The sequence below is a fragment of the Scomber scombrus genome, chromosome 7, assembly GCF_963691925.1.
Source record: "Scomber scombrus chromosome 7, fScoSco1.1, whole genome shotgun sequence".
Taxonomy (NCBI): domain Eukaryota; kingdom Metazoa; phylum Chordata; class Actinopteri; order Scombriformes; family Scombridae; genus Scomber; species Scomber scombrus.
Window position 1 is genome coordinate 13,899,523 of NC_084976.1, and position 14,032 is coordinate 13,913,554.

The 14,032-nt window shown below is 36.6% G+C and overlaps 1 protein-coding gene across 1 annotated transcript; it reads right to left on the minus strand.

Moving 5' to 3' along the window:
- Positions 1–1,385: 1,385 nt before the first annotated feature.
- On the minus strand, positions 1,386–10,138 carry rcc1 (regulator of chromosome condensation 1). The gene is made up of 10 exons (XM_062422705.1): positions 10,077–10,138; positions 8,244–8,340; positions 7,707–7,894; positions 7,436–7,615; positions 3,820–3,916; positions 3,611–3,733; positions 3,360–3,500; positions 3,143–3,262; positions 2,632–2,784; positions 1,386–2,168 (listed from the first exon to the last, which is right to left on the minus strand). The coding sequence occupies exons 2-10, from the start codon at positions 8,320–8,322 to the stop codon at positions 1,993–1,995; spliced, it is 1,257 nt and encodes a 418-aa protein (XP_062278689.1). The 5' UTR covers positions 8,323–8,340; positions 10,077–10,138; the 3' UTR covers positions 1,386–1,992.
- Between the last annotated feature and the right edge of the window lie 3,894 nt (positions 10,139–14,032).

A 14,032-nucleotide genomic window follows, 5' to 3' on the forward strand; every position in this document is an offset into this window, starting at 1 on the left:
AGTAGAGAAAATGTTACATCTGAAAAATACTACCCATCAGAGAAAGCCTCCAAAAATCACAGGCTACACTGTGCAGTCGAGTCATTGCCAAAACATAATGTGTGGTTATCTTTCAGAGTAGAAAATGTGGAAGATAACCGCTATGAAATAGTCTATTGTGTTCTGCATCAGGGCAGGTCTGATGCCTTCACACCTTACGTAACTGTTAATATAATATATAAAGAAAAAAATGTAACCTCTAATGTCTTGGCAGTACAATGTGATTTGAATCTTTAAACATTTTTTTTGTAGAAAACATGATAGGCGTGATAGAGAAAGCTGCATTCGTTTTAATATGCAGAAGCATTTTATGTTCTCATGCAGAAAAAGAAGCGTTACCAGCAGCAGAACAAAAGCATTGGAAACAGTCGTTTTTAAGACTAACAGCCACTGTAACCGAACAGCAGTGAACGGTACTTCCACATCTGTTCCTGACATTTCTTGTTTGTCTCAGAACAAACAGCTATGCGAAACAAAAAAAAAGCGATGAGGTTCACTCTGAGCAATTAACTGCTTATGAAAGATACTTTAGCATTTCAAAGCTTTTTGATAAGCTTTTTGCCATGAGGGCTTTTCACAGGACTCAGCCCTTACACTTCATTATTGGGTCCTTTTGGTCAGATGAAAGCAAGATGAGACAAGGACCGAGCGTGTTTCACCCCAGATTAAACACAAAAGCATGCAGCTTTGATGTATGCACTTGTACCATCATTTGCATCCTTAAGTGTTCCTGATCTATATTCATGCCTGTGTGCATATGGAATGTGATGTTTGCATCCATGAGACACACAGGAAAGAGGGTGCAACTGTCGGGTAGCTGTGTCCATGCTAGAAAAGCTGCCCTTTTGCAATGGCTTAAGATAACAAGATGTCTGGAAGTAATAATACCCAATACTACTGGCTAAGGGAATTACATTCATTCAGTTGCAAAGATGAAGGACAGATAAACAGAAAGGACACTGCTTCGCCCCTTCCCTGCAGCAATTGTGATACTGCACCAATACACCCTCATCAGTGAAATAAGCAGGACACTGAACCTTCATTTAGCCCTCAAGAATTTCTTAAATGCTTTTAAAGTTATTAATGGCAAAATGATATATCAAAAATAAGTATGGACTAAATGATGAAACCTGTCATTTCCTGAAGTGAAATTAGGTTGTTTTTGTTGAGCTTGTCATCTGTAAACCACTGAAATGTTGTTTCAGGGTTGATTTTCCACTTTACAAGCTACCATATAGGTTGTTGCATCAATTAATTTAAATAAATAAAACAAAAATTCTAGCAAAATAATTGCAGTATAATTGCTACATAAGAAAAGTCATAAAAAGATAAAATCTTATCTTTATTTTCAGACAGAAAAAGCAACAAAATGCAGGATACAGTATGACACGTTACCTAATGTCCAATAGTTAACAGTTCTGTGTGCCCTCGGTAAAATGAACAGTAGTCTCACATATTAAACTCCTCAGGTGTTAATGTCCTTTCTGAACCAAGGTTGATGGAATTATTGCTTTAAAGAAAAAGAAAAGTTAAAAAAAACTGGTTTGGGGATATCATTAAAAGGCCTTTTACTCTTGTTTCCTTTACATGCCAACAGTCACATTCACAAACATCACATACACTGTCTTACAGTCATACTAATGACTTTTATTGAAAAGAATTCAATTATTGAAGGGAACATCAAAAAACTAGATTTAAAAAAATAGTCTCTCATTTGTCATGATCTACTGAAAACATCAGTGAACACTTTCCCCCACATCAGCAAGAGTAGAGTTCTCATAAAAGGGGCTAAAAGCTCATTTTCCCCTCTGCCCCGCACCTCTTGCACTCCCTCGGCTCAGCACAGGAAGTCACATGTAGATTCACCCCCTCCCCATTTTTAGGCAATGTGAACAAGGCCCCACCTTGAAACAGATCAAAAGATCCCCCATCATTCTCTGCCAGAGAGAGCCATCAGCTCTCCTGTTTGTCTTTGACCAAAAGGGCTGTATGCTGCCCTCCACTGGATGCCATAAGTACTGCACGGTTCTCCAGCTGCTTGCCTGTCATCTTCACAGGGCTCCACTCATCCTCCTCCTCTCCTGTGCCAAGCTGCAGATTGGTGCCCATTCCCCAGGCATACACAGATCCTGGAGTGTGCACAAGCAACAGTAAGTGCATCATTTTTACAGACTTAGCCCATAAATACCATTAGACACACAATATGGAAAAAATAAAGAAATCTAGTGAGCAGTACAAGTAGTTATCATAACATGGGATTTATACTGTACATCCAATTATGCCTAAAAAAATTGCATGTGAGTAAATAATGATGTCCTCTCTAAATAGTGAATCCTGAAGAGGCAAGCTGCATTTCTACTGTCATAGAACGTATTGGTCAGGGGGGTAACATAAATCTCCGACCAAAAGTCAAAGTTGCAGTTTGTTTTTTTTACTATAATGCAAAACTTTCTTCCCCTTTACTATAGAGGTGGCCAATCAGAAAACAGTCAAAAGACCAATTGTTTAATTTAGAAATGATAACTTGCTAATCACCTTAAAAAGTCAGCAATACTAAATTCTTACGAAACAGACTCAGAAGTCGTTTCTCACCTTCTCTGGTGACAGCGTAGCTGACAGACGCCCCGCATGTCACTCCACTGGCCGGCTCCATCCCCATCACAGGTGTGGGATCACTCTTCTCTTCAGCACCTTGACCCAGACCAAGACGACCGTACTCTGCTCTGCCCAGGCTGTAAACCTGTCCTAAAAGATAAGGTAAAAAAAAAAAGGGACTCTGATCTTTTGCCTAGTCACTACTTCCGATAAAACTCCTTACTGTCCTTTACTTGTGGAACAACTTTCCATCCAAATGCTGTTTTTTCCCCCCCTATACATTTTAAACCTTATTTATTGTGTTCCCTTGTGTTACTTGATTTATTCTTTCCATTTTTCTTAAAGAACATGGGTTTGGATTATATTGTTGTATTTATTGAAACTATATTAGTAAAACATGAGTTTACGTCAGCTGTATATAACTTGTATAGTCTTAGAAGAAGTATATTACCAATGTAGAAACACAGTGTAAATGTGGATCACCTACATTCTCACAGTGGTAGTTTACCTTCAGCATCAAGGCACACAGTGTGATGCTGTCCTCCAGAGAAGTCAACCCAGGAAGTGGTGGAGTTCTTGAAGCAAGTCAGTTTTACTGGGACAAAACACATACTGGTGCCTTTAGTGCCTGGACAGATGAAAAAAAAAAAAAAAGTTGTTAAGACACAAAAATAACCTCATAATGTCTGATGCAACTAGCTTATAGCAGACTGGCTCATACTAACCCAGCTGGTGATAGTTGGAGAGGCCGAATCCATAGACATGTCCCTCTTTTGACAAAGCAAAGGTGCAGTATGCTCCGCAGAAGGCGTCTAAGAAGTGAACCTTCCCTCTGACTTTTATCACCTGAGGTACCAGCAACCGACCTGAAAGCACAGAACACAAACTTAGCCAGAGCGCCATAGTATACATTACACGAAAATCATCTATTGTTAATGTAATCTCACATCAGAGAGTTTTGGTTTTTGTTACATACCGAGACCTTTCCTGCCTCCTCTGTTCGAAAAATGCTCAGGCACTCTCCCCAGCTGCCCCTGCTCTGCACAGCCCAATGAGTAAAGATTTCCCTCCAGTGTCACCAGTATGAGGTGGTCGTTACCTGATAAAAGATTTGTGAAAATTAAACAAACATTGTTAGAAATGATTACACAGAACACAAATAAAAACAACGTTAACTTCTCTCACCTGATGCAATTTTCACAACAGGCTCCGTCATGGGGACTTTGAGTGGAACAGTGGATGTTTTCATGGGCTCCAGTAGACCTATTACACCATTGTTGTCCTAAAAAAGGAAGGGCCAGCATATTAATGTTTGAACCGACAGATATGCAATGCTCATGTTTTGGGTTATGAATAGTGCAGCATGGCTGTAAATGCAACCAATTTGGTCACCAAGCTGATTTAATATGATACTTTAAATTAAAAGTGAGAAAACTGTAATTTACTTTTTTGTTTGATTGCATTTAATTTATTGATTGCATTTAATAATTTCTTCCCTGATGTTCAGCTCCTCATATATTTTATTTTCCTCTTTTACTCTAATTTTTTTCATTGGCATTCACTAACACCACCACAACGAGGTCAAGCAGTACAGTATTTGCACATATTTCCATTATTCAGACACAAAGTATCAATGTCTTGTAATGAAATGCATCTCATTTATGCATATTTTGATGCCCATTTAACACAGTTTACACTATTTTCAGTTATGCATTTATGCACACATTATGTAAGCTTTAATTGGCATAATCACTCTTTGCAGACCTTAATACATGTTATTGATGTTCATAATATAATGTAAATTACATCCATTCAAATGCCATTCATTTCTTTTAAAGTGTTATGGTCTGGGTCTGTCTGCTTGAAAGTGTCGCACCACCACCAGGTTAAAGTATTTCACTACAATGACTTAATTTGTGTTTGTATGGCAGTTTTCTGACTTTGGACTACGGATGCTTTTCATTTTGGCATGCTGTACTTAATTTAATTATGTATTTGATTTGTCTCGGATGACTGAGAAGCCTGGGTGAGAAGGAATGGAAAATGAAAAAGTGTGGGCAAAAAAAGAAAAACAAACAGGCAGACCACAGACTTGAAGATGGTGATGGGAATGGATGTGACATTTGATTTGACAAATTTCTTCATGATGGAGATGAGCTGAATGAGATATGTTGGGATTATTATGCTATAATTAAAAAGACACATTTGAAACAATAAAAAAAAAAAAAAAATTTCAAAATGGAGTTCATATTGAGTGTTTCACTTGGTTTTAGCATTGTTATAAATCAAGTGGGAATGCAGAAGGTAGGCAGAGGCAAAAAAAGTGTAATTGCCAGTGTGCCATTGAGTATTAATAATGAAAAACTGATGCGTAATCTAGAGGAGAAGTGATATGTGTTGAGAGAGGAAAAGAATGAAAATTGCCATTATGAAAGATCAAACTATGACTGAATTTATATTTTAACAGGTGTCAAGAAGTTTTTGTCCCCAAGCTTATAAAAAAAGTTCAACTGTGAGATTTTGTCATTTGGCCCCAAGAAGCAGCAATATCAGAGATCAGAGAGCAAGTGATGAAAAAAAATTTAAAAGCTCAGGCACAGAGTCGAAAAACTGGCAATGTTAATTTGTTGTCAGCATCGTCTCAGATTCCCTCGATCAACACTTTGATAAAAGCCAATAAATTATCATAATCCAGTGCTACAACTAAAAAGATGGAAGGATTATTATTACTTCAAACCACAGGTCAAGATTTTTTTGGGGGTGGCATTTTAGAGATATTATTATCATTGTTATTATTTTTTAGAGAGGTGCTACTGGTATGCCAGAACAATGGCAAAATTGCTACGCACATTATTATAGGAAATGAAACTGCTGGCCTCACATCAGGAAGAGGAATCACTCATTGACTTTTCTCTCTAATGGTCAATGTACTGTGCTTGATCTGTTTGCAGTTGATGGAGCTCTATAGTGGAAAAGGGGAGGGTGGACACATTATATGGGTATGACAATGAAGTATTGATGAAGTGAAAAGGTGGACAATACAGGATATGAGGATCCAAGCTCTCAGTGAGGATGCAAGCTTATTGTGAGTTAAGGGAGCATAAATGTTCAGTTTTCTTATATTGATCGTTTTTTTCCCCCCATTTTCTATTGCACGGCAGGTCGAGGTGGGAGGGCTGGTATTGGAAATCAAAAGTAAGCACTCTGTTTGGCTGCACTGTGAAAGAGATGCCCAAAAGTGAAATTCAATATGCTCAGGCTCAAGGCCAAGCTTGAATTGGCTGGAAAACAAAAGTGAAATCAGAGCATATGGAGATTTGTATATAATGAGCACTGATTGTATTATTGCTGGCAGTAATCATAAATCAGAGAGAAGAATTTGATTTGTTGAAATATATAAAATGGGTTTTCACCAGTTCAGTGTTCAAATATATAACCAGATGGACACAGTATCGAGCAGAGGAGGACAAACCCTGGAAAGTATTAATGCGTTCCCACTCAAGCGCTGTGCTGATGAGCTTTAAAGTGTTTAAATCAAATAGTCGGCAGGATATTCTGCGTCACTTGCTCGAGATCCAGTCGAGAAGAATTTAACTTAATTTTTTATCTGGGTTCCAAATGAGCTCAAATGTGGCTGACAGGAAATGAGACAACCAATACCATCAAGACAAAATAAATTAAGAATAATGAAAATAATTTATATGTAGAAATGAAGCTATGGGGAAAGGCAGGAATCTTTGGGTAGCCATGAGTGGAGATTGTTATCAAACAAGATCCAAAAAGGCAGAAAAGCTGGACATGAAGAGAAGGGATGAGGTCAGCGTTACAAAAAAATGTTCCTAATCAGTGAATTGAAGATTACAGGGACTCAACTGTTAGGTTCATAATACTGTGAGGAAATTTATGAATCAGTTGAATATAATTTGACTCCCTCAAAAAACAAGGACAAAGTTCTATTTGGGTCATGCATTATATATGGTGGTGCTTTTCTTATTAGTTTTTTACTCTTTTAATATGGGATAATTTAAATGATTACATACAGATGGAGTGTCACTACAGATTAGATGCTAAACAGTGGATTGTGATTTTTTCAGGACTTGCTGTCAACTAGCTGATAAATGACTTGTATCCATCCTGAAAGCAAATGTCCTTAACATGTACTAGTCCAAACTGAACATATGGCGCTTTTCCATTATACAGTTCTAGCACTACTCGGAACCAGGGACGTCGTTTTCCATTACTTCATAGTACCTCCTCAACATGGGCGGGGCTCTCGTTGGATCCTCTCGTCTGCCACCAAACACAGGAATGTCTGCACCTTGTTGAAGAACCACAGTGTAGTTTTGCGCATAGGAGCCATGTTAACTCACGTGAAACTCGTAACTATTGTTGCCGGTATTCAAAAATGGCGTTTTGATTCTTGTGTGGGACGTCGCGCTCATGACTCTTCCAGTGACGACCCTCTCTGACCAATCAGTGGCCGGCAGTCTGTTGACGTCACATTATAGTATCGGCTCGGCTCGCTTGGAACCTCGCCAGAGCAGGTACTAAAAAAGTACCAGGTACCAGGTACTATCTCTAATAAGCAAAAAAAACCTAGTCGAGTCGAGCCGAGTAGTGTTAGAACTGTATAATGGAAAAGCCCCAATACTGTGTGTTTGTGATGGTCAAGGGAATGAGAAAAGGTTAAAATGTGCTTTTAATCTTTGTGGGTTTGTAAAAATTACAGAAATCATTAGTTTACTATTTAGTATCTTTCTCACAGACAAACAAGCACGCTTCAAAACAGTAGTTTACTCACCCTGAAGGAGCCCCACATGTACACTGCTCCCTCCTCTGTGAGTGCAGCTGTGTGGCTGTCCCCTCCTGACACCTGGACCACCTTCTCCTCCAGTGTCACCTTCCCTGGAACCATCTCCGACCCTTCCTCTGTTGTGTCCCTACCAAGAGCCCCCTCATCATTACAGCCAAATGTGTAGACCTAAAAAACAAAGACAATTTCAGTTTCTCTGAGAAACTAAAGGTTTCATTTCTTTCTTTTTTTTTTTTTTAAATAAGAGATGTTCACTTACATGGCCAGTGTCACTGAGACACACAGTGTGCATGCCACCTGCTACCACTTGCACAATTTTCTCTGGCAGGGACACAAGCGCAGGCTTCTTCCTCTCAATGATGTCCTCACCTAAACCCAACTGTCCAACATCACCCTGGCCCAAGACAAGAACCTGACCCGCCTCCTTGCCATGACTCCGGTGGGAAACTGGGGCACACACAAACAAATTTATACCAAAAAACATTACTAGTCTCACATGCCGAACTTGGCAATGGTATGTATAGAGTACCAGCTGAAACTATGGTAGTGTGGTGTGACAATTACATCAATATGCTTTCATTCCATTATGTTTGTGTGTCTTGACAGCAATTTGAATCTTTAATTTAGAAATACATCTATAGTGTATGTTTAATTTTAGTTTCTTTGTGACATTTCAGCCATGCTAAGTTAAGGACATAAAAACATTACACTGTTTTGTTGTCAGTTTACAGAAAAATCAGTCCAATAGACTGTGGTTGCCAGTAGCAACCCTGTTATGAAAAGGCCAGTCACTTACTTTTCACTTTCTTGGAGTCCTTATCATCCTCTACAGTAGCCTCCAATTTTCTCTTGGTGGTGGCCTTTTTAGTGGGCATGACAGCAACACTTAATGACTTTGGGAAAGACATGAGAAGAGGCTGGTGTAAGATTTTAATAACCTACTATTACAGTTGGTGAAAAGAAAGCAAACACTACATGAGAAAGGCATTTATTATGACAGATTAAAAACACATTCATGAGTGCAGCTGCACAACTTGTTCAAATTAGCAGTGTGTGTTTTGCTAAATGCCTGACAATTAACACATCCAGTGCCAGTGGACAAAGACACAAAATGGATAGGATCAGTAACAGAAATATGATGTGGTCGATGTGCCATGCTTCACCTTACTTCCTACTTGATGAAAAGTTTATATTTGGACAAAGTCAGTTTGGTATAAACTGAACAAACATGACTCAGGTATGGTTAGCTATTGGATCCAATGACAGCACTACATAAACATCTGACGTGTTACAGCAGGAAAATCACTGCATTCTAGATGGGTGTTCCAGTCTCGGGTCACATTACATGCATCATTAATTACATGTACCTGCGTTTTACCAGGTTAGACCAAATGGTGAGTACATTTTGTTGAAGAAGCCAAACAAAACAAAACAGAGCTAAAACAAATGGTGGATTAATGGGAAAATAATCTACAACAACATTTCAGTCATTAACTGGCGCTGGTTTGGACATTTAAGTGTGAGGATTTGTTTTGTAATTACATGCAAAGTTGTAAAAACCTAGACTATGATGATTCTTCAGTCGATAATGAAGATAGAAATGCATAATTCAAACTATGCCAGGTGTGGTATGAATGAGCGTAACTAATGCACCAATTAATGTGTTCAATTCAGTTTGTGATATACTAATGATGCCTAAATGCCTCTTTAACAAGTACCGGGGTCTGCAGCAGACATCGAGCATCTACTTTAGTGTCTGGTACTCCAATTAATGAGTAAGAATAATGGTTTAAAATGCAATAGATTCCAGAGTGGTTTCATAAACACAGGGAGGACATGGAAACGTCTTCAATGGTCTCTGCTCCACATCTAAAACCACTGGATATTATGAGAGGTTCATCTGCATGTTAGTCAATATTAACATTTTTAATAACTCACAAGCTAGCAAGTAACCCCAATGGACGGACAGACACAATCAATCTTTAGTTTGGTGGTAACATTAACTAGGAGCAGCTGTCAGAGTCGTGTCAGTGGCTGGCTCAGTGTCACGTTTTCACCCCACAGACAGCTGTGTTAGCTACCCTGTTGGTATGAAATAAAAGCCCAAAGAATAAGAAGCCCTTTGATATTTTAAAACCGTCACACTCAGCTCACACAGTGGCACTCAGATAGTATGATAGACACCTGCTTTTCTTAAGGATGTGTCTGGGAAAGTGCTGTCAGACTGTAAACATTTAACACAGGCATAGTTCAAAATAAGCAGCGTGATCTAACGTCAGGGGTGCGCATGTGTCCCTCTGCTAACATTGACTTACATAGCAATGTCCCGTTAGATGTGGACGACCTGAGCTTTAAATCCCATTTTTGATCGCAAATAGGAGGTGACACACTCAGCTATTAATCCAATAACTGTGCAGTTTGGTAAATACACGCTGATATCACGTAGCAGAGGTTAGCAGTGAGTTAGAACCGGAGCTAGCTAGCTCGTTAGCATCAGCACGACATTGGTGAATGAATGAACTACAATACGACAATTTACTGAATGAACTGCGCACACGTCGCTTACGAATCTGTATAGTGTTGCTCGTATTTTCCAGTTACACCGTTTGGAGGCTGATAATTGACTTACCTGTGATATGTAGAAGTTTGTAGTCGGGCTGAAAGTGAACGTGCGCACACAGCCTGTTCCCGGTCTTCAGACACGCACGCGCTACACTCATCACAGCGCGTGCGTCCTTAAAGACACAGTAGCAAGAAAAAACAGAGGAGTGGAGCAGTTACTCTACTCCCAAACAGGGTTGGGAAGGTTACTTTGGAAATGTAACAGATTTCTAGTTACCCTATTTAAAATATAATAAGTAATGTAACTATTTCAATTACTTAATCAAAGTAATGTAACTTATTACATTTGATTACTTTTCTAATTTTCTAACGAATGTTTTCAACTATTAAGGTAAGTGTACCCATTAAGCCCACCAAAATCTAAGTTCAGGTGTTTTTCATGGATACTGCCTTGATGTATAAGGGAGATCACTTCTTATATAACAAGATTTATCTCTCATGTGAAAATGTATTTATTAGTTCATGTAGACTTTGGAATATAAAATAAATATATTTTATGAAAAAAGTCAAAAGTCTGGCATGGGCTCAATTGATACTGTGACACAATTTAAGCCCATGTGTGCTCTAAATAAGCCCACATCATGATTTATTTACAATATTTAAAATATTGTAAAAACAGCAATATATGTATACTGTAACATGTTCACTGACAGGTTGTTCAGCTTTGACTGGAAATGGCAAAAGAAGGCATTGTGCACATCAAAAACAACTAGTTACTGTTAACACACAATATAAACGTGGTTCCAGTTCCAGTCCTGCATTCAGATGTTTGCTGAAAATGTGTTTTTATTCTTAATTGTTCCTGTGGTCTGATGTTTAAGCTTCACTGTGCAAATAATGTATGTGCATGTTTGACACTAGGAAGTTATTTTCACATTTATCTGCTGCAAGGGTGGGCCTATCAAAAACAATTTGAAACCCAATCCTGGTCCAATACTCAATTTAGACAAGTGTGATGTGTAAACTTGAAGCCTCCAGTGCACAAACACTGAGAATGGACTTTACAGTGAAGCAGTGGAGTCTTGTGATGAGCAATTCAACATATGTATAGGCTTTGGAATTTTTAATGAGGGAGAAGGAGTAGATACCATTTTAACGGTTTTAAAGTGGAATTTTTACTTTATTTTGGTGGCAAAATCAAATTAGACAAACATTATTGTTACTAGCAGAGTATTTTTATATGTCTTAATACATGTTTGGAGCAGATTTTGAAGTAAAAGTATGTAAGCATTATGAGTAAAATGTACAAAAGTAAAAGTACTGATGAGCAGCTGTCACAGTTGAATTATATATTGTAGCCTATTTTTGGATTATTATTGCTAATGTATTAAACTGTAAATAACATATTGCTGTACTTTATATCTCTGTCATCTATAATAGCATGTTATCATAAACTTCTGTATAACAATGTAATGTATATTATATAAACTTGTTGTATTAAAATCCACAAATGAATTAACTATAGCTGTCAAATCAATGTAAAGGAGTACAATACTTAATGTCCCTCTGAAATATTGTGGGGTAGAGATGAGAGGTAATGTACAAGAAGTACCTCAAAAGTGTACTTAAAGAGAGTATTTAGTTACTGCATTACATCCCAGCACTGCAAATCTGTGAACCAAGAGTACAGAAAAGAGGTATTTTGGAGGTTTTCACCTTCATATATATCATATATTTTCCTATTGCTTTATGATATTGTGATATGCCATTTTATGGGAAAAATTACACAAGAACATGAAATTGTACTCAGACTTAACTTGGATGTATTTCACTTTGAATAGACTACAAATTAGAGTTAGAAACTATGTTTTAGTTCAGTATCTATTCTGTGATTGTTTTCACTATAACCATAACAATCCTTAACTTTTATGTGATAATTTTATATGAGTTCTTGAAGTCGTGGTCTGTATAATTGCACATTTCCCCAAAATCATCAATATTTCATGGATTTCTTTTAAAATCAAATTTTCCCTAAATGAGTGTCTAATTACTCTATGTTTTTTGGCGATCTTTGTGTGAATTTTGTCTTGATTTGTGCATTTTTGGTCTTTTATCTGCTGCTGCAACCATGCATTTTCCTTAATGAGATCATACAGTATTGCTCCATCATATCACGTTAATCATAATTTGGTTTCTCTGTATATTAAATGTATTAATTTAAACTTTTGGGATGTACATTTAGAACACTACAACCAACGTATACACTTAACCAGGTTTAGCTCCTCATAGGGACAGACTAAAACTTTCCCTGCCACAAGGTGTCACTGGAGCCACATGTTCCCACTTTGGAGGTCGAATTAAAATTCTTCAAACATACAGTATTGCCTTCTGAACATAGCAGGTAAGACGGGTCAATGATTGCAGAGCAGTTGCAGAATCATTGCACAGAAGTTTCAAGGAATTGCAAGATTTTTAATTAGATCCAGATGTGACTATTTACAAATAAAAAGAAAATAACTGTCAGTCCATACAATTCCACATTCAATTAAAAATGAACTTAAGGTTTTACAGAAAAGGTACACTTTCATATTCCCATTCTTGTAGCATTTAATCATAAACTAATATTTTGTGCTTAAAAAAATAGCAACCTATAATACTTTTATATTTAAAATTTCTTTTCAAATGAAAGGAAGACAAGATATACACAAGCATCAGTTAAACCTATATCAACCTGTACACAGCATAGAGAACCCTGTAAGCTACTGGCCAGACAACAATACAAGATAAAACACTTCTGCAGTTTCAAAAAAGTTCCAGCCAAAATGACTCCCTGTTGACCGCTTATACATTTTCAGATTTTTTGATAAATCCCTGATCTACACTCACAACAACTTACATTTAACTCTTAGTATAGACACTACTAGCGTGACCTTATTCAAAACGGCTACAGAAATGCATTGCATGTTTGATTGAAGGGAAGTACAAAAACTCATAAAAAAGTATAAATGAAGAGAAATTGTCCAGATCCAGTGGCACTGGAATCTGTGTTGGCTCATGCAATGGATTGCAGAAATCAGTGAAAACCAGTATCCTATATAGTCCTTTAGGCAATGGGTATGTTGGCACATTTAAAATCACCAACAGCCTCCTTGACTTTTTATATATATATATATATATATATATATATATACTGGTATATATATATATATATATATATATATATATATATATATATATATATACTGGTATATATATATATATATATATATATATATATATATATATATATATATACTGGTATATATATATATATATATATATATATATATATATATATATATATATATATATATATATATATATATATATATATATATATATATATATATACTGGTATATATATATATATATATATATATATATATATATATATATATATATATATACTGGTATATATATATATATATATATATATATATATATATATATATATATATATATACTGGTATATATATATATATATACATACATATATATATATATATATATATATACTGGTATATATATATATATATATATTCACGCTTAAATGGCCACCTCACGTCACAACCATAAATACAGGCAAGCCAAATAATAAAAAAAGGCTCAAATAAAAGCTGTCACTACTCATGTGATCAAAATTACAATATAAAATATCTTGTGCATTACAGAATATTTTGTAATTAGATCTCTCCAAGGTTCATTCTAAGGTATCACAATAGCAATCTGTACACAATTAATATAAAACAGAATATCCCAGAGATGTCCAGTCCTATAACAGAATATCCCAGTCTTGATCCTCCAGCCCGCTCTCGCTGTTGCCGTTTGTCTCTATTATCTATTATTACTGTGTGGAGTATTATAAGTCGTCATCTTTATTATTACTATTATTATTGTATGTTATCACATTAACAAGATGAATTAGCTTGTCCATATACAGTAAAGGAGAAAAAAAGGCAACACAGAATGAGGCCGCATTAAAGG